Below are 27,653 nucleotides of genomic sequence, written 5' to 3' on the forward strand. Positions count from 1 at the left end.
AAATGAAGCAAATAGCATACAATGTCTTGTATTGATGCTGAAAGAGGGGTAATTTGTTTAGATTGACAGTAATACACACATCTTTTCCATTTGTTGACATAGCACTGCCTGGTAGTGGGTTTTCTTGCTTGCTCAATTACTTCTATACATTCAGTTGGTAGTTGTAGATACCCAAATTCTATGACCTTAGGAGCCAAATCGCTACATTGAGTATGTTGGGATTTGGATGCCTGATCTGCTGTTTGTTTTGTGTCAACAGATCTGGTCTGTTTTGGAGTTTGGAGGGTGGTACTACTGACAGGTCTAATAGTGTTGTGTACCAAGGTTTACGTGCCCACGTTGGCGCTATGAGTATTAGCTTGAGCGTGTTTTGACGCAGTTTGTTGACTAGAAATGGAATGATTGGGAGAGGGGGAAAAGCGTAAGCAAATGTCCCTGGCCAATTGATCCATACAGCATTGCCCTTGGACAGGGGATGTGGGTATCTGGATGCGAAGATTTGGCATTTTGCATTTTCGCTGGTGGCGAGCAGATCTATGTCTGGTGTTCCTGTTGTTGAAAGTATTGGTGAAGTACTTGAGGGTGAATATCCCACTCGTGTGTTTGTTGATGATTTCTGCTGAGAACATCTGCCAATTGGTTGTGTATCCCTGGAATGTATTGTGCTACCAGGTGAATCTTGTTGTGGATTGCCCATTGCCAAACTTTTTGGGCTAGGAGGGAAAGTTGGGACGAATGCGTCCCTCCTTGTTTGTTTAGGTAATACATTATTGTCATATTTGTCTGTTTTGATAAGGATATTCTTCTGAGTGAGAAGAGGCTGAAAAGCTTTGAGTGCTAGGAATACAGCTAACAACTCTAAGTGATTTATGTGTAACTATTTGTTTTTGGTTTCCCTTTGTCCTTGAATGTTGTGATTGTTGAGGTGAGCTCCGCAGCCAATCATTGATGCATCTGTTGTAAGTATGGTCTGAGGCACGGGGTCTTGAAATGGCCGCCCTTTGTTTAGGTTTGTGGAATTCCACCACTGAAGAGACCTGTATGTTTGACAGTCTATCAACACTAGATCTTGAATCGGACCCTGTACCTGTGACCATTGCTGTGCAAGGCACTGTTGAAAGGGCCACATGTTTAGTCTTGCATGTGGGTCAATCACAATACAGGATGCCATCATGCCCAATACTTTCATGACTAATTTGACAGTGTACTGTTGGCCTGTCTGTATTTGTGCTAATATATTGTGAAAAGCTTGTATTCTTTGTGGATTTGGGCTTGCTAGCGCTTTTTGAGTATTTAGTGTTGCCCCTAAATACTGTTGAATTTGCGCACGTTGTAGTTGTGACTTTTAGTAGTTTATGGAGAACCCTAGGGTGTGCAGGGTTTGTATTACATAATGCACATGGTTTTGGCACTGTGTATGACTGTTTGATTTCATTAGCCAATCGTCGAGATATGGAAAGACAGGAATGTGTTGCCTTCTTAGGTAGGCTGCAACTACCACCAGGCATTTTGTGAACACCCTGGGAGCTGTTGTTATTCCAAAGGGTAACACTTTGAACTGATAGTGCCTTCCTTGAATGACAAACCTGAGATATTTTCTGTGCGCAGGATGGATGGGTATGTGAAAATACGCATCCTTGAGGTCTAATGCTGCCATAAAATCGTGTTGTTGAAGTAGTGGGATAACATCCTGTAGTGTTACCATGTGAAAATGTTCTGACAGGATGTAAAAATCGAGGGTTCTGAGATCTAATATTGGCCTTAAGGTTCCGTCCTTTTTGGGAATGAGGAAATACAGTGAGTAAACTCCTGTCCCTATTTGATTTTGTGGCACAGCTTCTATTGCTTGTTTGAGTAATAGAGATTTTACTTCCTCTTGCAACAGAGGAACATGGTCTGTGGACAGCTTGTATGGTTTTGGTGGAATATTTGGTGGAGTTTGTGTCAATTCTATGCAATAGCAATTGCGGATAATTGATAATACCCAGCTGTCTGTGGTAATGGGTAGCCAATTGTTGTGGAACCATTGCAGTCTTCCCCCCCACAGGTGAGGTGTGAATTGGGAAGGGATGGCACAAGTCACTGCTTAGTTTGTTGTGAGGCTTGTTTTGCTGTTTGATATTTTCCCCTGCCTCTGGGGTACTGGCCTCTATAAGTATCTTTGAAACCACCTCATTGATATTGAGGTTGGTAGGACGACTTTGGCTGTGAGGTGGATGCCTCGGTAGTTTGGGCTCTAAATCCACCTCTGGGGTTTATGAAAGGATCCCCTGTATTGCGTGGTATACAGAGCACCCATGGCCTTTTTTCATTTTTTCAATTGCCGTGTCCACCTCTTGGCCAAAAAGTGGTTTTTGGTTAAACGGCATATTGAGGACTGCCTGTTGTATTTCAGGCTTGAATCCTGAATATCTAAGCAATGCGTGTCTTCTTATGGTTACAGCAGTGTTGATGGTTCTGGCTGCTGTATCTGCAGAGTCTAGGGCTGACCTGATCTGATTACTGGTGATGGTTTGGCCTTCCTCTACTATTTGCTGTGCCCTCTTTTGCTGTTCTTTGGGGAGATGTTGAATTATGTCTTTCATCTCATCCTAGTGGGCCCGGTCGTATCTAGCCAACAATGCCTGAGAGTTGGCTATCCTCCACTGGTTGGCTGCCTGTGATGCCACCCTTTTCCCCGCAGCATCAAACTTCCTACTCTCCTTGTCTGGTGGGGGTGAAACACCGGATGACTGCGAGCTTGCTCTTTTTCTGGCTGCGCTTACGACTACAGAGTCTGGAGGTAACTGTTGGGTAATAAAGACAGGATCAGAAGGAAGTGGCTTATATTTTTTCTCCACCCTAGGAGTAATTATTCTTGCTTTTACTGGCTCCTTGAATATTTAGTCAGCATGTTTTAACATACCGGGGAGCATGGCGAGTGACTGATAAGTTCCATGTGTAGAGGAGAGTGTATTAAAAAGGAAGTAATCCTCTAATGGTTCAGTATGCATGGCGACATTGTGATAGGATGCCGCCCTAGCTATGACCTGGGTGTAGCCTGTACTATCCTCTAGTGGTGAAGGCTTAGAGGGATAGCAATCTGGGTTGTTGTCTGGAATGGGGTCTGGATCATAAAGATCCCATGGATCCACATTGTCCTGCTGCAAATCGAATGTGTGTGTTAGTGATTGCATAGGTGTAGGACTAGTAGGGGGAGAGATAAGTAAATGTGGAGAGTGAGGAGGAGAACATTGAGGAGGTGGTTTCTCCCTTGTTTTTGGCACTTTAGCTGGAGGCTGTGCAGTGTCCAATTCCTCTTGAAAGGCTAATTGCCTTTTTGGTTTTGGAGGGGGTGCAGTTAAAATTCTGCCAGTGTCTTTATGGATGAGAGTCCTGGCTTGCCTTTCATCAATTGCCTCCACTTGTGAATGTTCCTCAGTAGCTTTATGGCTTTCTTTAAGTGCATGTGAAAGTCCATGCTCCTCTGTGTAAATAGGCTTTTTCGGCTCCGAAGCTGGGTTTTTTCGGTATCGAAATAATGGGGGTTGAGGATGGTCTTGGCTCCGAAAATGATTTTCGAGATTTCGACTCGAAAGATCGATGTTTGCTGGGCTCGGAGACAGAGCCTCGGCTCGAGTCCGATGGCTTGGGAGGAGTGGCCTTTTTTGGTGCCGAAGTTGTGGGTTGGTCACCGAAGGTCTTTTTCCGGGTCGAGCCATGGCCTTCCGGCAGTGGCGTCCCCAAGGCCTTATGTTTGGGCTTGGCTGGGACAGGGGCAGGCGTACTCACGTGCTGTCCTGCCGTGACTGGTCTGTCCTCCTCAGACTTCTGCTCGGAGTCGGATTCCGAAAGGAGACAGCAGTCTGCATGATCTCCTCCTCTTCGACGTCGAGACGTTCAGTGCTTTTGGATGCCATTTCGAGTCTCCATGCTCTTCTGTCTCGGAGTGTTTTCTTGGAACTGAAGGATCTGCAGGCCTCGCAATTCTCTTCCCGATGGTCTGGGGAAAAGCAGAGATTACAGACTAGATGTTGGTCGGTGTAGGGGAATTTAGCGTGGCACCGAGGACAAAAGCAGAATGGACTGCGGTCCATGAGGCTTCCATCGGTCGGCCCAAGTTGGCCGCGGGCGCCCCGAAGGGCGAGTAACGATGTCTGATCCAACGGTACCGAAGTGCCGAAAGAAGATGGAACGCGATCGAAACAATACCGACGAGAAATAGAGAGTTTGGAAACTTTTCCGTCTCGAACTATCGGAGCGAAAGGAAACACGTCTGAACCCGATGGCGGAAAGAAAAACATCTAACATGGAGTTGATGCCCATGCGCAATGGAGCCGAAGAGGAGGAGTCATGATCATGATCCCGTGACTCGAAAACACTTCTTCGAAGAGAAACAACTTGTAACACTCCGAGCCCAACACTAGATGGCAGACATATGCACAGCACACATGCCATCAAACATATATATAAAATCTGAGCATTGTCGGTTGCTAGTAACTACTGAGGACGGGAACACAATAAGGACACCAACAAGGCAGTGAGCACCTCCAAAATGGGGGAGAACCTCACCTGAGGTTAAAAAACAATATAGGAAATGTATCAGAGATGGTACATTGTATTTAAACCTGCCAGATATATTTTTTATTTTAACATCTTGTGAATATTGTATTGACACTGTTTCGGTAAAAAGACAAAAAAATCAATACAGAAATGTTTTAAAAAAATACAAATCTGTGACAGAATAGGAGTTAAGACAAAATTACCTTTTACTGTTTTTAAGTGTGTGACTACAGGAGTGGTCTTGAAAACTGGTCTTGAAACCCTTGAGTATAGGGTAAGCATTAGCTGCGCATGCTCAATGCTTTGTTCACATGTGCTATTTGTGATATTTTTCCAAAGGAATTAATTGTTCTAGTACTTTTTGAAATATACTTGGGAATATAAAAGGCTGACTAAACTGCAAGAGAAGTAAGATACACTACAAAAAAAGATCTTAAATATATATTTTAATAATGTTTCTCAAACCACAGGTGAAACTAACTTACAGGACTGTTAGAGGTAAGACCTATTCCTACCTGCATGTACGCATGAGAATAAAGGATGGACTTTAGAAGTATTTATGTTGCTCTGATGAAGGCCCTAAATCCTCTTTTTGGGCTTACAGAGAGGTCGCAGCATGTTGGCATATTATAGATATGAAGGATGTCTGAGACATAAGCTGATGATATCATCCTAAATTTGTTTTATCACTTCCCTGTGTACCCACATCATAAAGGTATTTTCTTGAGTCAGTGCTTAATTTGCAAATAAAATGTGCCAGTGCCAAAAGCTCTCCACTGAAACATGCGGCTGCTGCATTTAAATGTGTGAACACAGAATACTGATGCAGCGTAATCCTAAAGCCAACTCAGGAGTATTTAATCCATTTACAGACACTCCCTGCCCTTCCAGCTCACTCTGGCAGCTTTCGGATTTCTCCCTTTGTGGCGCTTTTCCATCTGTCTTTCCCATATGTGTCTTTTGCTTGCAGTAAATGCCTGCTTTGGAAAACTTTGGGGGTCATTACGACCCCGGCAGTCGGTGGTATAATGGAGGTATTACCACCAACAGGCTGGCAGTACCTACCTCCACTATTATGACATTGCTAAACCTCCAAGTCAACACACCGACCGCCATGGCGGTAATGACGGCCGGGCTGGAGACTACAGTCTCCAGCCGGCCGCCGTCACTAGGCTGCCCAATGGCATTTGGACCACTCCCACCGCCATGGTTTCCGTGGTTTCTGTACCACCACGGAAACCATGGCGGTAGGCACTATCAGTGCCAGAGAATTCCTTCCCTGGCACTGTTAGGGGGTTCCCCCCGCCCTCCTTCCCCTCCCCAGAGTCCTCCACCCACCCTCTCCCGACCCCTCCGCACATTTACACACATACACGCACATACATACACACCCATACACACGCATACACACATTCACCCACGCATTCATACATTCATACACACTTACAGCAACACTCACGAACATACATCCAGGCGCACACACAATCTCACGACACAACATGCATGTACACTCACACCCACTCATGCACACACGCATTACACATGCTCGCACGCATTCACACACAGTCACACACACTCCCACACAACATCCCCCAGCCCCCTCTCCTGCCGGAGAACCCGACTTACCAGCTTGAAGGGGGTCTTCCGGCAGGAGACGGGATGCGGCGCTGCTGCCAGCATCAGCGTCCACCAGAAAAATGCCCGGCCGTATCATGGAACATGATACAGTAGGCAGTGTTTTGCTGGCATGGCACTGCTGCTGGCAGCAGCGCCACCTTACTGCCGTTTGCCGCCATGACCGTAGCTGGAATTCAGTCAGCCTTCTGGTGGAATTCCGTCTATGGTCATAATGCCATGGACAGTCGGTAGCCATGGCGATGGTATGTTGGCAGATGTCGCCGTGGCGGTAATGTCATAATGAGGGCCTACGTGCCGGCCCTCAAAAATAAGTGTCGTGCCCCTCACTGGAAACCACCAGCTCAAATTAAGCACTGTATTGTGTGCAGTAGTTTTATTGTTACAGGTGTATCCTTGATTTTACCAGAATTACTAGATCTCCCTCTTCTAGAAGTCGAGAACACCATAATGGTGTAATCCTACAGCTGTGGGATGAACTAGCCAATAATGAAGCATACTCCACAATGTGGGTAAGGCTTTCTTGTCCAAATCTTTGTCTTTTGGTCCCCAAAGGACAGGATATCTTTTTTAAATGGGGATAGAAAGGAGACATGCTGCTATCTATTTTAGTGTATATGTTTGGTTTTGGAGGGTGTAGGGCACAAAATAACCCCTATCTCTTTTTTGTGTGATACACGTGGGCAGAATGCCATAAGTATTGTTACCTTCTGAGATGTCTTCCAGATATCTTCTAGGTAGGGCTTCCACCACAATACTTATATTTATAGGTGTACATATGATGTTCTTATTTCCCCAAGAAGAAATAACAGGCAGGCCCAATTTGCACCTACTAATCACATGTAGATTGTCATGAGTATTGTCAAGGACTGGCGTGATCAGAGCAGAAGAAACATCCCTTTCACACTATCCTTCCATATTGTTCAGTTTTTTTCCCCAAGAATTGGATCGTTATATTTGCAGTCAATCTGTGTGCTAGAAAACAGCATATGTGGTATCTCTTGATTATCATCTTCTAATCGTAAAAATTCTGCACTGCCAGTTACCCATGTTGCCACTTGTGAAAGATGTCAATTGCAATAGTTTCATACACTTTATTATGGAAGTTCATTATGGGGTAGAACACTATGCAACAGTGCGACTGCTCCAGAGCTGGTGCATGCCATGTCAGCCCTGAACACTGAAATAAAATTGGTAACTTTCAGTGACCTAAACAAACAGAATTCTGTACTGGAAGGTCAACCATGTATCACTGTTTTATGTTTTCCTGGTTGTTCAATAAATACACAAAAAGATGATAGTAGAGGGAGTGCTGAAAGTTTTCAAGCACTCCCCCCTAGTCACAGATCTGGGCTAAATCCATCATTCTTTTGCTCACCACGCCATCCCAATTTGGAACCAGCCATATCCAAATTAGTCTTGACCTGCTTCCCATGGGAACAGTCCAGCTGGAACTGCCAGGTCAGGGCCTCCCTGGACTGGAAACAAGAATAATTGGACTGGTTTCTGGGTATCACCCCTAATCAGCCAGGCTAGCTTGATTCCAGGGGCACAGTGAACAAGGGGCCCACTTAGGTCGACTTTAGCAACACAAAAGGATGATGGATGGAGTGCTGAAGCGTTTTGAATACTCACCCCCAGTCACAGATCTGGGTTGAATCCATGGTTCTTTTGTTCACCATGCCACCCCTGTTATGTAAATCAGTCTTGACCCTGCTCCCCATGGGAACAGTCCAGCCCGAAGTGTCATGCCAGGTCCTCCCTGGACCTGAAACAAGCAACCAGTGGCACAGTGAGCAAGTGCTGAAACCTTTGATCAATCACCCCCAGTCACAGATCTGGGTTAAAACCTATTGTTCATCATTCAATAAACATGCAATTTTAGTGAAACAACTGTTGTATTTCATATTTACATCCGTGCCGAGATCTGTGCTGAGGGCAGTACCAATAGCTTACCATAGTAGTTTAAAGGAAGAATAAGCTTTCCTCACGTCACCTTCAGCACAGTCAGAAGCTGTGCTCTGTATATGGCTAGTCATCCTTGTTCAATGGACCACAGCTTCTGAGCTTGTGGTAAATCAGATGAGTTTCCCCTAGTCGCATGGAGCACAAAGTGCTGCTGTGGGACCTAAGGTTCCAGTGCATTTTGCAGGATGTCAAACTTGTGCATCTTTATGTGAGAACAAACACTGAGTTACTCAAAAGGGGCAGGAACGAACTACATCAATAGAAAACCTTATAAATAACCCTTTGCAAACAGTGGTGTGTCCACTGGAGGATGTCTGAGGTTTCCAAAACGTGTTGAAGCCTTTTCCTATGATATCACTTCGTCGTTGGAGGATATGTTAAGTGAGAAGTAAAACCTTGAAGAAAATATGCTAAATAAATGAATTTGTTTTAACATATTTTAATAACCTTTTTTGATTACAAAATTAAGGTAACACATATTTATTAAAATATAATTAAATTAATTTTAATTGATTCTATACACCACTTTAATAATTAATAATAAAATAATTAAGAACCTGATTTAGAGTTCAAAAGACGGGTTACTCTGTCACAAACTAAATGTATATCTCATCTGCCTTTTTACAAGTGCCACTGGGTAGAATGCCCCAGTAATACGGCAAATGGGATACACATAATGTTTGTGTTGGAGTAACCCGTCTGCCGAACTCTAAATCAGGCCCCAAATATTTAATTCAAAATGAAGTTAATATCACCGAGACAGCGGGAAGAATAGGAGAGCTTGAGGACTCTGTATGAGATAAAGTTTGTAGACCTGAAAACAGGTCCAGATGCAACAATATTGCCTTGGTAGGTTTCCAAGAGGGGGTTGAGGGTACAACCCCAAACTATGGCTTCATCATTGGCTGTGCTTGTAGATCCTGATGGCAGAATTTATTATAGATAGGGCTTTCCGGGTCCTGGCTTTGCCCCCGCCTCCAGGGGCTTCCCTCTGACCGATCTCACCCAGGATCCTGAATTATAAATATTGAGATGTCATACTACAAGAGGCTATGAAAAAGGGTCACCTCTCTGTAATGATCCCAGTAAAATCATGGTTTTCATGGTCTACACTAGGATGGACCAACAGCAATGTCAATCCTTCCAGTCAGTGAAACAAAAACTAAGAGCAATGCATTTGGACTATAGCTTACTATACCGGGACAAAGAAGGTCATCTCACAATACAAGGTTTTTCTTTTCCAAACTCTTAGGTGGCTTGGACCTGTGCATTTGAGCAAACATCAAAGCATAGACATGGCTCTCCAGATTGCCCAGAGGCTGCTGCAGAGGTAACAATACAAATGAAACACTAGGGAGCATGGGAACAATAATTCTGCCACCCTGTATCTAAGGGTCCCGGCAGCAACAAAGGCCATGAATCTGGTACAAAGAAAGACCCAGCTGTTGAGATTCTGGTGGCTAGCAGAGACTCACTGGACATGGGGTAGGAGTTCATGGAGGCCTACCAGTGACACTGGATCTAGCTGACCTTATTTCTTTTATGCCAGCTATTATTGTATTTGAATTAAGCACTAATGGCACAATCAACAACCTGACAGTATAAGAAATGAGCATCACATCCATTAGACAATTGAAAAGAATCAGGTTATACATCAGCCTCGACCATAATATGCCTACCATTTGTACTACAACTTCCTATGCTTCTGAAGACAACCTCTGGACACGTAGATAGGTTCTTCTAGTTTGGCGCACCAGTCAATTACTGTTTGCCTACTCGCTAGGGTTGGAGGGGGGAAAAAAGGCTAACGTTTAGTAATGTCTCTTATGGCAAGTACTGTCCCAAAACCCATAAAGGTACAGTTTCCTCTTGACCCATCAAAACCTTCCACAATGCCCAACAAGGCAATTCTTGGGGAAGGTTCCACCAGTTCCCCAGTTACCTGTGTGAGATTAGCAAACACATCTAGCCATACTTCATAATGAGAGACGACTCCTATACTACATGACAGGAAAGAACGGGCTCCTATGTCCTGGCATCAATTACAGGTTGGCAGAGCTAGCTTGTTGGCATGCCACCACCTTACAGGTGTAAGATGGGCCATGTGGAGGTATTTGAATTGTATAAATTGGGAGTCTGGAGGGGATCATCAACACTGAGGGGGCATAAAGACATCTCTCCAAACTGGTTTGCCAAGGGGTCCCAACTACGCTTCCCAACATGACCGAAAAGTTCTAAGGGGAGATGGAGAGTTGATGACAAGCGTTTCATGAATCCAGGAGATACAGCCTTTACCCATGATGCCTATGAAGATCCTTGCTTCAAATACATTAAAATCTGCAACTTCACCAAGGTGCTCCTGGTGGGAGTGGGGCGAATGCTGTAGTTGTAAGCAGTAGTAGAACTGGGATTTGTGTAAAGAATACTCGGACTGGAGGTCTTGAAAGGATTTTAAATGGGAGTCCTGCCAAACATCCCCCACCAAGAGATACCAATAAGGTCCCATTTCTCTAAAACTTTAGGCACTGACGTGTGGTGCAGTCAATTGCCTTTCCATAGAGGAATCTCCAGGGTGATATTTCATTCCCAGCCAATCCATTTTGCTGCAGCTTACCAATAACAGAGAACCACTGTAAGAAATTGGTTTACTTGTTAAGGAGATTGAAACCCTACTCAAGCAGCAACCTCAATCCTTGTCAGGGTGAAGTCACAAGCAGACTCCATCTCCAAAATTAACCTGTGCTTGGCACAGAGAAGTCAGGCTTAACTGAGTGGCAATATGCAAAGGATTTGTGCAACATGTCAAACAGTAACACAGTGAAAGCACACCAAAAAACCGACACCACATTTAGCAAAATAGAGACGATTTTAACAATTAAAACAAGACTAAAACAACGAAAATCTAGACAGTAGTACCAGAGATATGCAATTTTATAGATTTCAGTAAAAATTGTGCCAAAATATACAAAGGGCCAACGGTGGTTATCTGGTCGCACCAAACGTGTCACAAGTTCAGGCCAACCATAAGGGACAGCAGGCTGGCTCCAGGAACCCAGTGAGGCCCACTGAACAAGAGTACCTTAAACCCTGATTGCAGAGCATTGTGAGGTCCTGTGTCGAGGATGCATTGCACAAAGGAGGCTATCCGTCGGTTCCGAGGAGCCGTGAAGCTTCGATGCGAGGCTCTGCGTCATTGTTGAGGATCTCGTTAATAACAGCTTGTGATGTACAGCTCAGCATCAGGGATGTGTCATGCAGCCTAGGCGATGTGTCAGTTCCAAGGAGCTGCAAGGCTGCAATGAGGGAACCTACAGCCTCGTTGAGGCTGCTGTCAACACGAGATTTGGGATGCAAGGGCCTATGTCAGGAATGGGTTGTGCCGTGGCGGTTCTGATGCAGGCTGTGAGGTCAAAGCAGTCCTTGTGCTGGGAGAATCGTCACAGCAGAAACAATGTGTCGGTTCTGCTTGGGATTGTGCAGCACAGGAGATGTGACAATTCTGTTGGGTCTACAGATGGGCGGGCAGAGCACCTTCAGGTCTAATTCCAATGGTCTAGGACTGGGTGGCGCCAACTGGCAGGGTAGAACACACAGCTGCAGAGTAAAGGTGCTGGTTACATGAACCCAGCCCATGGAGTTACTCTGGTATTCCTGGATACAGATTGCAGGCCGAGTCCTCCTCACCAAGGCAAGAGGTCAGCACAGCAGGCAGCAGTCAAGACCTTTTAGCAGCACAGCAGGCCATCTTTCTGCCAGAGTCTTCCACAGGTCCAGAAGGGTACTGAAGAGTTGGTGTCTGAAGCCCTCACAGTAGTGAAAAACGAAATAGGCTGTTTGTCACTACTAGGAAATGCAAAACATAAAAGGTACATGTGCTACCTTTTATTTACACAGCACCCTGCCCATAGGACTACCTAGGGCCTACCATAGGGGTGACTTAGGTGTAATAAAAGGGGAGTTTAGGCTTTGGCAAGTAGTTTGAAATGCCAAATTAAGCTGGCAATAAACTGCATTTGCAGGCACTACAGTGGCAGGCCTAAGACACATTTGAAAGGCTACTTCTGTGGGTGGCGCAATCAGTGCTGCAGGCCCACTAGTAGCATTCATTTTACAGGCCCTGGGTATATGGTATACCACTTTACAAGGGACTTAGAGGTGAATTACTTATGCCAAACCGGTGTAAGCCGATCTTACCTTGTTTTAGGGGAGCGAACACATGCACTTTAACACTGATTATCAGTGGCAAAGTGCCCAGAGTCCTAAAGCCAACAAAAAGAATGTAAAAAAAACAGGAGGAGGAAGGCAAAATGTTTGGGGTACTCTTGCAGAAAGGACCATTTCCAACACAACCCACCTCCAGCCTAAAGCCAAGGTAGACCAATCAATACCTTGATGGGCTTCCCTGCTTCAGGCAATAGAATGCAGACAACGGCCAGCAACTGCAGGAGCACATACCAGTTCTACACCTCTCTGAACCGAGCTGGATACCTCTGTCTCTACTTTCAGTACCCACTAAGCTAACCCATGGGGAATCCCTCTCCTCACCTATGGACCCCAGCTGTGAAGCACCTAACTTTAATATGCTCACCAATGCATCCCAGTAGGCAGACATTACCACCAAGGCCAACGAAGTGGTGTGGCCCATTCAACACCTTGGGTCTAACGTCTGTCTCCAACTCAAGGAAAGGTTCTGTCCACAAGAACAGCATCCAACAGAGGCCAGTGACAGCAGTCAGTGTCCAGAGCCAGGCCCCAGACCATCTAAGGGTCTCTGTCCTCTGTGGCTTCTCAGAGTCGGTAGCCCCAGGTGCATCGCATCCTTTCTCCACTCCAACTCCCACCAATTCAGTGGTGGTCCTCCAAACCAGGTTCTGTAACCACAGGCTGGGCAGGAGCCAGGAGTGAGTCTTTCCTCCCCCTGCCCACTCCTTTTGGGAGTGGTACCTCCAGAACCCAAAACGGTCAGGGCATGGGTGGTAGCTGTCCTGCTCAGCTCTCCCACCAGTTCAGGGGTGCTACCCTGCAACTGGCCTCATAACCCAGGGTCTGCAGCCGTGGGTTGAACTGGTATCAGAGGTGTGTGCTTCCTCCCCATACCCCTCCTGCTAGAGTTCTGAACCCTCCCTCCAGGAGTGGTACCTCCAGAAGACAAAATAGTAGGAATGTTTGTGGCAGCCGCCCCTTCCCCCAGGCCGAGGGTGATACCCTGAACATGGCTCTCCAATCCAGAGTGCATACCCTTGGGCTGCACAGGGCTTAGGGGCGAGTCCTTCCTCTCTCTACCCATTCATCTGGGCTTCTGCACCCTCCTTTGCGGAGTAGTACTACAAGACATCAGAACTGGTGTGAGGCTTGTATCAGCCGTTCTCTCAAGTTTTCCTGACCCAGTGGGGGTCCCCCTCAGTGGATGGTCTCCCGGTTTAAACTAGACTCCCTTCCCGGGCCCCCTCTGGGTGCTCTCCAGGCTCTGGGGCTGGGTGCAGGGCACCCTAGAACGTCTCCCACCTCTCCTCTTCCTCTGAGAAGGGACATGGGACTTTTTACCCACCCCACTATAATAGGACTGGTTTGGGCTACTGTGAACCTCCCCCACCCTTGGTTGGGGTGGGCCTGAGCCACACCCTTTAGGATCAATACCAAGTGCGTTTCCAGACTCTCTGGTACTCACCCAGAGGTCTGCCTCCTTTGAAAGTTCCCTGGGGTCAGAGAACTTACACTGCAACAGATGTTGGTGTAGCCCTGGAAAACAACAACAGAGCGTGTGCTCTCTGACAATCAGATTGTATAGACCTTCAAAATTGTTTGCTGTGCTACCCTTCACCAAGCCATCTAGTGCTTTGCAAAAATCCTCAACAAACTCCTCCCAAGGCTGGTGCGACAGTTTCCTACTGCCTCTGGACTTCAAACTATACTCTTCAGGGGTGAATCCATACTTTGCAATCACGACTTCCTTCATGGGGGTGTATCTCTGTCCGTCACTCCTTCCAGAGCCAGTAGGGCATATCTCCCATCACCAGGAATATAAATCTACAGGCCAGTTCACCAATCCTCATGGATCCTGCGTACTGTCAGAGCCCTCTCATACTCCTGCACCCACTGGTGTATGTCGTTCCCCTCTTTGAAGCTAGGCATCAAGTCTGTGGGTATGTGGGTGGTATTTCTCACACTAGATTCAAAATTGCTGCTACCACTGGACTCCACCTGCAGCACTGGTGAGTCCAGAACTCTAAATCTATGCTCATGGGTCAGTTTTCTTTCCTCAAAAGCAAGCTTTTCCATGGTGAAGGCACTTTCAGCCTCTAGCCTTCTCTCCTTTACAGCCAACTGCACCAGCTGTAACCCCCCCCAGGTCCCTCTCAGCCCGTCTATTCTTGAATTCCTCAGGGGACAGAGTATTTGAGGTGACACTGCTTCTGGCACTAGACCAAACAAGGGGCTCCCTATCTATGGGGTCCTCTCTCTCTGGCATCGCTGACCAGTCATTTTCTCTATCGTCCTCAACTTCCTCAGGGTCACTGCCCACTTGGGGTGTGGACTGAGAACCCTCACACTCCGAGTCCTCACTAATCTCGGGGTCCTCCTCTGGGTCTTCCTCAAAACGATCACCCTCCCAGTCCTTTCTCAGTTATTTTCCCACAGTCCCTCTCAAAACAGTAGACGGTTTTTCATGAGGTCCCACCTGTCTGATTCCTCACTCAGTTAGCAGAACCCCTTTAACTCTTTGAAAGTGTAACCCCCACAGTTCATCCATATCAAAGGCAGCTTCAGTTTTGCCAAGATAAAAACACTGGTGTAAGTAACAAGAGTCCCAAGTGCAAGACAATGAAGCAGGAGTAAACAGTAAAAATTACCAATATGAGAGAACAGGAGAATCACAAAACACAACAACACATAGGCGGTCATTACAACATTGGCGGTAAAAGCCGCTTACCGCCGTGCAGAAGACCGCCAACACACCGCAGCGCCCGACGAAATCCGCCACAGCCATTATGACCCACAGCACGGAATCCGCCAATATTCAGACACCCACACAAGACTGCCACACCAAAGGTCAGTGATAAACTGGCGAAAACAAAACCTCCACCGTCACGCCAACAGAAATACACTCACACTATCACGACCCACGAATCCATGTGGCGGTCTTTCAACCGCGGTATTCCATTGGCGGTACACACCGCCGCGCTCAAAATACACACACATTTACAAAACACAGCCACATTGGACAATTCGAAATACACACACCTGATACACATACACACACTACTCCCACACACCCAATACAATATAAAACACACACCTACATCACCCATAAACCCCTACGACCACAATTGAGAAAGAAGCACAGAGAGAAACACCACCATCAACAATACTAGCATCCACAGGCACACAACACCATCATCCACATAACTTCCACGCACCTCACACAACACCCCACTACATATCAGCACACTTATTACCACACACACCACCCCACACATCACACACACCACCCCATGGCACGGCAAAGACACCCCAGGTTCTCGGAGGAGGAGCTCAGGGTCATGGTGGAGGAAATCGTCCGGGTAGAGCCACAGCTATTCGGATCACAGGTGCAGCACACCTCCATTGCTAGGAAGATGGAGCTATGGCGAAGAATAGTGGACAGGGTCAATGCAGTGGGACAGCACCCAAGAAATCGGGACGACATCAGGAAAAGGTGGAACGACCTACGGGGGAAGGTGCATTCCGTGGTCTCAAGACACCACCTTGCGGTTCAGCGGACTGGCGGCGGACACCCACCTCCTCCCCCACAACTAACAACATGGGAGGAGCAGGTCTTGGCGATTCTGAATCCTGAGGGCCTCACAGGACTACATGGAGGAATGGACTCTGGTAAGTCAAATCTTAACTATTACATCCCCCACCCTACCTGCATGCCATCACATACCCCCACCCTCACCCTCACCCCCATCACTCATACTCCTCACAAATGTTCCACTATCACAACCCACACATCCCAACACCAAGCCCTGCATGCAACAACAAAGCATGGACACCCATCACTAAAGCATGCCCACTGCACATACCCATACAACCCCCTAAACCATCATCACACAAGGTCCCACACAGGAATGCAAGCACTGGGGTACACGGTCACCCACCCATTGCACACCATGGCACACACAGATGTACTAAATATCCTTTTATACCCCTGCAGGACCCCTACCCAACATCACCGGACAGGAGGGTCCACACATGTCCACACGACCAACAGAATAGGCCCACAGTGATGACAGCACCTCTGTCCAACTGGATCTAGATGACCAGCCCGGCCCATTGGGGACCTCGGGACAGTCGGTTTCCCTCACACAGTCACAGGCCACCACAGAGCTTCCCCCCTCTGGAAACACCAGCACAGCACCCACTCAGCGGGCCCATACCTCCGTCCCCAGGACACGTCAATCAGCAGTGTGTCCACCACTACAGGGAACCCAGGCTAACCCACCACCCCAACAACAACAGGGACCTAGGGGCAGTGGCAGTGGGCACACGGTCCAGGGGATGGAGGCCCAGGAACACTGGGGAACTGGGAGGGCTGCTGTGCGACAGGGGGAGGACAGGCCAAGGGAACCCACTCTCCTCGAGGCCCTCTCCAACATCATGGGAGCCTACCACCACTCCCAGGAGACGATGGCAACGGTACTGGCCAAGTTTCAGGAGACCCAGCAGCTGCAGGAGGAATGGTATTTGGGCTTCAGGGAGGAACTCAGAGCCATCAATTCCACCCTGGGAACCATCGTAGGGGTGCTGAAGGAAGTACTCAACACCAGGAGGGACACTGTGGCACAACAAAGGGCCCCTGACACTAGCCTGGACGATGAACTGCCCACCACCTCCGCTGGCGCTAGTGGACAGGAGGCACCGCCATAGGACCACCACCCCACCCCTTGCAGAGGGAGAACCACCCCGCAAACGGTCCCTGAGATCCAGGACAAAGACAGAGAACAATGCCAAGACCCCTGCCAAGAAATGAGACCACCCTGAATGTCATCCTACTGTCCCACTTTGTCACCCTGTCCATCCTTAAACTGCCCCAGCTCCACTTCCTATGCTCATTTGGGCAATGCACCTGTGAGACTAATAGACTGGACTCTGCCATGGACATTCCTCCACCATCACCCCTCACCATTTTGCTACCCCCTCCAATATTTTGCACTTAAATAAACACCCTTGAAGCACAAAACAATCTGGAGTCAGTCTGTGATTTCGGAATAGTGTATTAGCAATTAGTGTCAAAAAGCTCTTTCATTTGTAATGTCAACATACCTATGTCTCACAGCTCTAGTCCATGAGGAATCAAAGCAGATGTCACACTGTGGGACCCATATCTGTGAACTCGTAAGGGAAAGTGACAACTCAGTGACCATACACTGGGTGAAAACAACAGACAGTATAGAGGTAGTAGTGTTAAAGTACATGTAGTAGGCAGGTTTGTATTCTTACCTGTGTCTCACTGGAAATATTGCTGGATCACTGAGTCCCTGTTGTCCATGTCTTCTTCTTCTGCTTCCTCGTCTTCACTGTCCACAGGCTCCACAGCTGCAACACCACCACCATCTGGACCATCCTCCTGCAGAAAAGGCACCTGTCGTCGCAAAGCTAAGTTGTGAAGCATACAGCAGGCCACGATGATCTGGCACACCTTCTTTGGTGAGTAGAATAGGGATTCACCTGTCATATGGAGGCACTTGAACCTGGCCTTCAGGAGGCCGAAGGTCTGCTCGATTACCCGCCGGTCGCCCATGGGCCTCATTGTAGCGTTCCTCTGCCCTTGTCCTGGGATTCCTCACTGAGGTCAGTAGCCATGACAGGTTGGGGTAACCAGAGTCACCTGCAAATGGCGAGGGACAACTGTTAGACACACACTAACCTGTAGGGATAACCCCAGACCCAGACAACCATTCCCACTGTCTTGCTTCCAGGTGCTCACCTAATAGCCACACATGGTGCCTCTGGAGTTGACCCATCACAAGGGATGCTGCTATTCCGCAGGATGTAGGCGTCATGCACTGAGCCAGGGAACTTGGCATTAACATGGGAGATGTACTGGTCGGCCAAACATACCATCTGTACATTCATGGAATGATAACTCTTCCGGTTTCTATACACCTGTTCACTCCTGCGGGGTAGGAGGGGGAAACCAAAGCCACATGGGTTCCATCAATGGCACCTATGATGTTGGGTATATGTCCCAGGGCATAGAAGTCTCCTTTCACTGTAGGCAAATCCTCCACCTGAGGGAAAACGATGTAGCTCTGCATGTGTTTCAGCAGGGCAGACAACACTCTGGACAACACGTTGGAAAACATAGGCTGGGACATCCCTGATGCTATGGCCACTGTTGTTTGAAATGACCCACTTGCAAGGAAATGGAGCACTGAGAGCACCTGCACTTGAGGGGGGATTCCTGTGGGATGGCGGATAGCTGACATCAGGTCTGGCTCCAGCTGGGTATATAGTTCATAGATTGTGGCACGGTCAAGCCAGTATGTGATGATCACATGTCTTTCCTCCATTGTCGACAGGTCCACCAGCGGTCGGTACACCGGAGGATGACGCCATCTCCTCACATGTCCCAGCGGACGGTGCCTATGAAGGACAACAGCGAGCACAGAGTCAACCAACTCAGAGGTACGTACCCACAACTTACACAGAACACGAGTCATAATCCAAAAAGTGGCCTGTATGTGTGTTGAATCTAGGCCTAGGTATGTGTGACGCAGTTAAAAATGAAGCCAATTGGGCCCCCTGAAATGGCGGCTGCCTGACCTCTAAAGTGGGACAATGGGATGTGAGGTAACTGCGCTGGCGTTGTACACCGTCGCGGTAGGCGGCCGAAGACCGCGGCGCAATGATGCATTGGTTAACATTGGACCCTATGGGTCCCATGAGCCAAGGACGATGTACGCCGGCGGTGATGTTACGCACCGCCGCGGACGTGACCGCCATTTTCTATCTGTTTAATCACTCGATACCTGATCTTAGACAGGAGAGGACCTACACTGCAAGTGCTGCTGTGACCTCGGTCTGGAAGAGACAATGGCTCGAGTGCCTGGGGAAAGGGCCCCTGCATTCACATCGGAGGAGTTGGAGAAACTCGTGGACGGGGTCCTCCCCCAGTACACGCTACTCTACGGTCCTCCAGACCAACAGGTAAGTACACTGGGAGCATGCTGTATGGGCTATGCCTGTGTGGAGTGGGGTGGATGTAAGAAGGGGGGGGGATATTGCGGCGTGCATGAAATGACGGTGATTGCATGTGCATCATGGCAAGGGTAGGGATGGGGGCCAATGACTGTGACGGTGCAGTTGGTAATAACTTTTCTTTTTCCCCTGTACAATTCATGTAGGTCAGTGCCCACCAGAAAAAATATATTTGGCGTGCCATCGCCAAGGACGTCCGGACCCTGGGGGTCTACCACAGACAGAGCACCCACTGCCGTAAAAGATGGGAAGACATTCGCCGCTGGAGCAAGAAGACAGCAGAGGCTCAGCTGGGGATGGCCTCCCAACGTGGGAGGGGAGCCCGTCGCACCATGACCCCCCTGATGTTCAGGATCCTGGTGGTGGCGTACCCAGAGTTGGATGGGTGCTTGAGGGCATCACAGCAGCCACAAGGGGGTAAGTACACTCTCATCCTGCTGATTTTGCGCGCAGTGGAGGGGTCTGGGTGGGGGAGGTGGGCTGTGGGTTTCCCTGGGCCACGGCGAGTTTCGTAGGCAAGATCCCTCCGTAAGGCAGGCCATGTGGCACCCCACCCCATCTCTGTAGAGTGCCAAGTACACCTAGTCATGCCCCTGTGTCATCCATGTGTGCAGATGTCGTCCATAGCCTAGTAGGCCATTTCCCAGGGATTGAACAGTGGAGCCCAAGAGTGCGGCGTAGTGCAGGGGGCTTCTGTGTCTGTCGTGTCCGCCAAAGGTAGTGCACTCAACATGTCTTTCTTCTGTTGTCCCCCCTTTTTGTGGTCTCCCTGTTCTTGTGTGCATTAGCATCATCAGGCGGAGGAGCAGTGGCACCGGAGCACGTGGGGGCTGCATCCCACATGGCCATGGAGGGCCACACTACGGACTCAGACTTCACCAGTGAGACGGTGGGCGAGGGGAGCTCCACGGAGGGTACAGGAGCTGAGACCAGCGACAAAGACTCGTCGTCTGATGGGAGCTCCCTTGTGGTGGCGGCAACATCTGTGCCCCCCCCCCCCATCTACAGGTACAGCCGCCACCCCCCCCTACCAGCACCGCCCTCCCAGCAGCCCCTCAGTCTTTGCCCTGTGCCCGCTCACCCAGAAGGGTAGGCATCACCTTCGCCCCAGGCACCTCAGGCCCTCCCCAGTCACCCCTGCTGCCCTCAGTGAGGAGGCCATTGACCTCCTCAGGTCCCTCACTGTTGGGCAGTCTACCATTTTGAATGCCATCCAGGGTGTAGAAAGGCAGTTGCAACAAACAAATGCATTCCTGGAGGGCATTCATTCTGGTCAGGCAGCCCTTCAGCGAGCTTTTCAGACTCTGGCCTCAGCACTGATGGCAGCCATTGACCCCGTCTCTAGCCTCTCCCCTCCAACTTCCTCCACCCAGACCCTATCCCCTGTACCCCCAGCCTATCACAAGCACACCTACAGACCAGCATGCACACACCTCAACACACAAGAGAAGCACTGGCAAACATAAGCACCACACATCCCACAGGCACTCACGCAAGCATCACACACATGCAGACACACCAACATCCACTGCCTCCACTGTGTCCCCCTCCTCCTCCTCGTCTCCCTCCTCCCTCCCAGTCTCGTTTCCACTCACAACCGCATGCACTACATCTACAGCCACTACTGCCATCACCAGCACACCCCCCACCAGCACACCCTGCTCACGTGCAGTCACCAACCCCACTACCATTCACACGTCCCCTGTGTCCTCTCGCAGTGTGTCTGTGACGCCACCTCACAAGATACACAAACGCAGGGACACACCCACCCAACAGCCATCCACCTCACGACAGCCTCCAGTCCATGCACCTTCACCCAAAGTCAGCAAACGAACACCTCCTACAACCACAACCTCTTCCTCCACTCCCAAACCCCCTCCAGCTACCCGTCCCAGTGTCTCCAAAAAGCATTTCCTGTCCAACCTTGACCTCTTTCCCACACCTCCCCCACCCCGTCCGTCTCATAGGGCCCGACTCTCCAGGTCCCAACCTAGCACCTCAGCCACAACATCTCTGGGACCAGTGGTGCCTGTAGTCACCGGAATCTGGAGTGCACCGGCCACTAGGGCAGCCAGTGTGGCACGGAGCCACAGCACGGACAGTCCCCCACCTGTGAAGCATCAAAAGTTGGCCAGTGCCCGGTGGGAGAGGGGGAAGATTCCAGCCACCAAAGCCACACCCAGGGGTCCCGGTGGGAGTGTGGAGTCAGCTGCAACACCTTCCAAGGCGGGGAAGGGCCACAAGAAACCGGGAAAGTCTGGGAAGAGCAGCACGGCGGAGGAGACCGTCCTCATCCCCGCTGCCCAGGAGGCCACCGCCATCATCCCCGCTGGGAAAGAGAGGACCGCCAGCACAAGCCCCGCTGGGATAGAGAGGACCGCCAGCACAAGCCCCGCTGGGCTAGAGAGGACCGCCAGCACAAGCCCTGCTGGGACAGAGAGGACCGCCAGCACAAGCCCCGCTGGGACAGAGAGGACCGCCAGCACAAGCCCCGCTGGGACAGAGAGCAGCTGAGTCACTGCAAAGGAGCCCACCGCCTAAAGCACCGCTGAACAGGGCAGTGCCGTTCCAAGCACCGCTGAACAGGGCACTGCCGCTCCAAGCACCGCTGAACAGGGCACCGCCGCCTCAAGCACCGCTGAACAGGGCACGCCGCCTCAAGCACCACTGAACAGGGCACCGCTGAACAGGGCACCGCTGCTCCAAGCACCGCTGAACAGGGCACCACCGCCTCAAGCACCGCTGAACAGGGCACCGCCGCCTCAAGCACCGCTGAACAGGGCACCGCCGCCTCAAGCACCGCTGAACAGGGCACCGCCGCCTCAAGCACCGCTGAACAGGGCACCGCCACTCCAAGCACCGCTGAATAGGGCACCGCCGCCTCAAGCACTGCTGAATAGGGTACCGCCGCCTCAAGAACGGCTGGCCCATGAGCGCCAAGGGCACTGATGCTACTGAGTCCGTCATGAGCAGGATGAAGCACTCTGGGCACCATGCCCCCTCCAGAACCAGTGGAGACTGTCATCCACTTGAGAGACTGTGGCTTTGCACTCCCCAGGATGCAGCAGTGGGCAACCCACCCACTGTATAGACTTGAGAGACTGTGGCTTTGCACTCCCCAGGATGCAGCAGTGGGCAACCCACCCACTGTAGAGACTTGAGAGACTGTGGCTTTGCACTCCCCAGGATTGAACAGTGGGCATGTGGCCCTCTCGTGGATTTGGCGTCGTGCACTCAACCGGCTGAGGTGCCCCCCCCTCTCCCTCACCCTGAGGTGCCTGTTTTCTTGCTCTCGGATGCCCCTGCAATGTTCTCTCCGTCATGGTCGGGGATCTTGTGTGGGCCTCGCCCATACCGTCTGGGCCCAGTGTTCCACGGACTGCATTGGAGCACTACCTGGACTACTAAGCTTGGTGTATATTTTGTTTATGATGTATATATATATTTTTGCATACTTGATTTTAATATATTACAATGGTTACACTCATTTCCTTTTGTCTTTGCATTCTTTCGGGGGGGGGGTTGGAGGGTGTAACTATAATGAATAAATATGTATTAGTGTGTCTGTTGTAGTGGGTGAGGGTGGGGGTGTTTACGTGTGTGTGTCACTGTTTTTTCCCTCCCCTGTGTCGTAGGTGCATTACTCACCGTGGTCTTTGCCGCCGGCGTTCGTGCTCCTGGTAGAGGAGCAAGAAGACTATCGCAGGGAGAATTTGGAGTTCCGGCTCCATGGTGTCCTAGTTCCTCGTGGGGTGTGTAGAGGTGAGCGTTTTCCCTTCGAAGTCCTGTTTCCGCCGTGTTTTTGTCTGCGGTGAATCCGCCCCGGAAAATGTGGCAGATTGGTAGGTTGTGGTACTTTGTCCTCCGCCTGTCTGTTGGCGGTGACCGGCAAGGTGTTTGTACCGCGGTGGCGGTCGGAGTGTTAAAGTGGCTGTCTTTGCTGGCGGTTTCCGCCACAGTCGTAATTCCAATTTTTTTACCGCCAGCCTGTTGGCGGTCTTACCGCCGCTTTAACACCGACCGCCAGGGTTGTAATGACCACCATAATGTCTAAGTGCAGAGTTTTTAGTGCAACACTGAGTCACTGTGGTATCTCACAAATACAAGTCCTATCCTCACTACTGATCACCAATGTTAGAAATTGGGTTTCTGGTTGGCTAGGATATGCACCTAAGCCAGGCAGAACCCACCACACTAGTCAGGGAAAGTACATTACACACCAGAGATAACCTGTGCTCACCCTCTGTTAGTTTGGTGCAGAGCAATCGGCCTTACCCTCAGAAGCAGTGTGTAAAGCATTTGCACAACACATTCACACCAGTAGTAGAATGAACGCACCACAAAAGAGACTCCGCACGGCCTTATGTAAAAATATGTGTCTATATTGTAAATATATCACAAGACCATAAATACTGTGAATATTGTGCAACAACTGAAATAGTACTCGTTGTCCTAACTATGTCAGAACGACATACATAACAGCATCAGAGCATGCAGTAGTAAAGCATAAGAATCATTATCGTGTACAACACATAAACCCCCCAGTGTAACCATAAACACAGAGACTCCAAATGGATATTTTCCACATTAACCTATGACAGGCAACTGTCCCCCACAATGCCTTAAACAAGGAAAGACATTCTCCCCCTCAAAGGCACTCATCGGCGTTATCATATGTGGCCACCAGGCACAGGAATACCTGCGCACCTTCTAAACACTACGTGGTAGCCTACGGCATAGTGCAATGATCCTGGCGATGGTAATATAACCAAAAAACAAATGAGGTGCAGGAGTACTTGCGCTCCTACTAGTTGTTGTACCATAGTTTTTACTGGAACCCTCGCCTTTCTGAATACGGCGAGGGTTTTGCAGGTTATCAGGACCTCTGTCACGGTCTCCTCATCACGCAAACTCGTCAAGTAAGTGTTCCTGACACATAGCTAGGCATGCTCTGAGATACTTCGCTGGGTCGCTCGCGCTCAGGGTGCCTCAACACAGCTGCCCGCGAGCGCGTGGCGCAGCTGTCAACCATGCAGTGACCCAGCCCTACACTCAGGCGACTCCAAAGCCCTCTGCTCAGGGCAGACCACAGGAAAGCATTACCTTCTATTAGGTGAGGCGCGCCCATGATACCGCCCATAGAAATCTCTTGCCCGGACTCTTGAGAGCGATCTCCTTCGCTTGACACGCCCACTTCTGGAGCTCACTGCTACTCCCGTCCTGAAGCGAGACAGCGCTGAGTGGGGTTCCTGTCGGTCGCTAAATCCGCCTACAGCATGAAAAAATGCTTCCTTCACTTCCTGGAGGCGTCTTTCAGAATTCCCCTTCTGCTACCTGGCGTGCCTTAATCGGACACTCCTCCACAGGCGACCAATGAGGCGGGAGGCCGCACCCAACCTCCCCCTAGAACTTCTGCAGCCGCAAGATAATACAGAGCTCATCAAGTGCTGCACACTACTAAAGCGCCTTTCCACTCTGAGGTTATGAAGGAGTGCAGAATGAACCTCTCACTTTGCATTAGTTTTGAAAAAGAAGGACAAGTTACATGTGCCCACCATGTTCTGGTTGCAAGGACTGCAAATGCTGGATTCAAAGGCCCACGGCCAATTCTGGGGCAGCCTAGTCCCAGGAGAACACAGGGGAGGGACAAAAACCAGGCAGCAGTACGCAGGCACACCAGCCCAACAAAACCAGTAGTCCTGATGGTGATCTCCCCTGGCAGCACCACAGTGCCTTGGCAGAACAGAGGTAGGGAGCAGCTGGTAGCAGGGCAAGAAGCAGAAAATCAATCCAGTAAGTCCTTTAGGCTACCCAGCAAGTAGCAGGAAAACAACCACAGCAGAAGAGCAGTCCAGAGTACTTTGACCAGCGCTGTAGTCCTTCTGACAGAGGTTCGGTTCCAGATCCAAAATCCTTTGATGTAGGGGGTGACTTCAAGGCTACTTCTGTGGGTGTCACAATTAGCGCTGCAGGCCCCCTATTAGTATTTATTCTACAGGCCCTGGGCATATGGTATACAACTTTACAAGGGACTTGCAGGTAAATTAAGTTTGCCAAAATGGTGTAAGCCAATCATACCAGGTTGTAGGTGAGAGAGCACATGCACTTTAGCACTGATTAGCAGTGGTAAAGTGCCCCTAGTCCTAAAGTCAACAAAAAAGAAGGTTAGAAAAACAGGAGAAGGAAGGCAAAAGGTTTTGGGATAACCCTGCAGAAAGGGTCGTTTTCAACAAGGAGGGATACACATTGCGCAATTGTCAGCTACACCCAGTCATGTGATCCAGACAGACCGCAAACACTAAATGGCTCAGGCAGGAAAATGCAAACTTGTGGCATTTTCAAAATAGAAATTTAAAATACGACCAACATAAGAGAGTATTTTTGGTTACAATTCCAAAGACATAGTACATGAACTATTTACCAGTTCCCATATAAAAGTTACATCCTATGACGTGTAATAAGGTAACTCCAATCTTATCCTATGGAAGACACAGGCCTTGCAGGCTTTGGAAAACAATGTTTCGAATTTTTAACTATCAGAGCAAGTATAACTTAAAAGTACATGTCTTACTTTTCGAATACATGGCACTCTGCCCACTGAGCTGTCCAGGGCCTACACAAGGAGTGACTTATATGTATTAAAAAGGAAGATTTGGGCCTGGCAACAGGTTTGTTTTGCCAGTTTGAAATGGCAGTTTAAAACTGCACACACACGCTGCAATGACAGGCTTCAGAGACGTTTTAAAGGGCTACTCAAGTGTATGGCACAATAAGTACTGCAGGCCCACTAGTAGCATTTAATTTACAGGCATGTAGTACCACCTTACTAGGGATCTATAAGTAAAGTAAATATGTCAATTGGGTGTAATCAAATTCTGTCATGTTTAGAACAGTGAGAGTACAAGCAATTTAGCTCTGGTTAGTAGTGGTAACGTGCTAAGAGTCCTAAGGCAAGCAAAAAGTAATTCTGCAAAAAGGGTAGATGGTAAAGGCAAAAAGTTTAGTGGTGACCCTGCAGAGAGGGCAAGGTCCAACAACCACCTTGGTGATGTCCGGAAAAGATTGAGGGATAGGGTTTCCGTAAAGCAGACATAATATATGTATCGTCCTATCCGTGAAACTCCTAGACAGAACGCAGAGTCCTGTCATCTGCCACTAATCCAACTGTTCACTTTCAGTAGCTGTGAGACCCAAATACTACGGGTGAACATCTGCAATACCCATGCCCCCATCATATGGTGACTGGACATATTCACCAAAAGCCATTCTAGAAGGTTGGTTCAGCCATAAGGAGGAACAAATTTCAGTGAACACTTTTTGGAACCAAGTTGGGTCTATATGCAATGGAAAAATCTGGATGGTGTAGAGTACTTGGGGTAACATTGTAATTTTAAAAATAGTGCTATTCTGCCAAGCCTTTTAGGAGGAAGTCTGGCCCATGCAGCAAGAGGTGTTGTTAGACCTGACAGCTTTAGGGTGGTCTACCCCAACTTTTTGCCTGCCTCCCTCCGTTTTTCTGGCACTGTTTATGCTGGTTTTATGACTCTGCACACGTTACCACTGCTGGCCAGTGCTAAAGTGCATATGCTCTTTCCCTTAAACATGGTAATATTGGTTCCTACCCAATTGGCATACTTAATTTACCTGTAAGTCCCTAGTAAAGTGCACTACATGTGCCCAGGGTCTGTAAATTAAATGCTACTAGTGGGCCTGCAGCACTGATTGTGCCACCCATATAAGAAGCCCTTTAACCATGTCTCGGGCCAGCCATTGCAAGGCCTGTGCGTGCATTTTCACTGCCACTTCAACTTGGTATTTAAAACTACTTCCCAAGCCTTAAACTCCCCCTTTTTAGGGTCGAGCCTGCATTGCATGCGCTCGCGCATGCGTATCGCAGCGAGACTCTTTTGTATTTAGAAAAGGGCTTGGAGCCCTGTCAACTTCACGTCAGTGTTTTTTATTGGCTCCTGGGCTTCCCTAATAAAATCTGCTTGCTTTCATTAGTCGAAGGCAAGCATACGTCATTCCTTTTCCGGCGGCTAGCCCTCCTCGAGCGCAGCGACCAAGTACAGAAAACATGCGAGGCTCGCTGTTTTCCATCGTGCTCGTGGACTTTTTTTTCTCTAATTTACGAGGCCGATCTCGCTTGGCAGAAGTCGAGCGCTTTACATACTTGATTTCACTTTTTCGGGTTATGTACATAAATGCACTTTTGCCCGATAGGTGAAAAGTCGGGTTAGGAGTTTACAACGCGATCAGCTCTA

At 49.0% G+C, this 27,653-nt stretch overlaps 1 protein-coding gene across 1 annotated transcript in view; it reads right to left on the reverse strand.

The window, feature by feature from the left end:
* Window positions 1-24,686, reverse strand: part of LOC138287543 (uncharacterized) — a 124,381-nt gene extending 99,695 nt beyond the window's left edge. The window contains exon 1 of the mRNA XM_069228032.1: window positions 24,493-24,686. Coding sequence (XP_069084133.1) covers window positions 24,493-24,529 — 37 coding nt within the window. The 5' untranslated portion in view covers window positions 24,530-24,686. The remainder of the gene's footprint in view (window positions 1-24,492) is intronic.
* Between the last annotated feature and the right edge of the window lie 2,967 nt (window positions 24,687-27,653).

The sequence above is a fragment of the Pleurodeles waltl genome, chromosome 4_1 (genome assembly GCF_031143425.1).
Source record: "Pleurodeles waltl isolate 20211129_DDA chromosome 4_1, aPleWal1.hap1.20221129, whole genome shotgun sequence".
Taxonomy (NCBI): Eukaryota; Metazoa; Chordata; class Amphibia; order Caudata; family Salamandridae; genus Pleurodeles; species Pleurodeles waltl.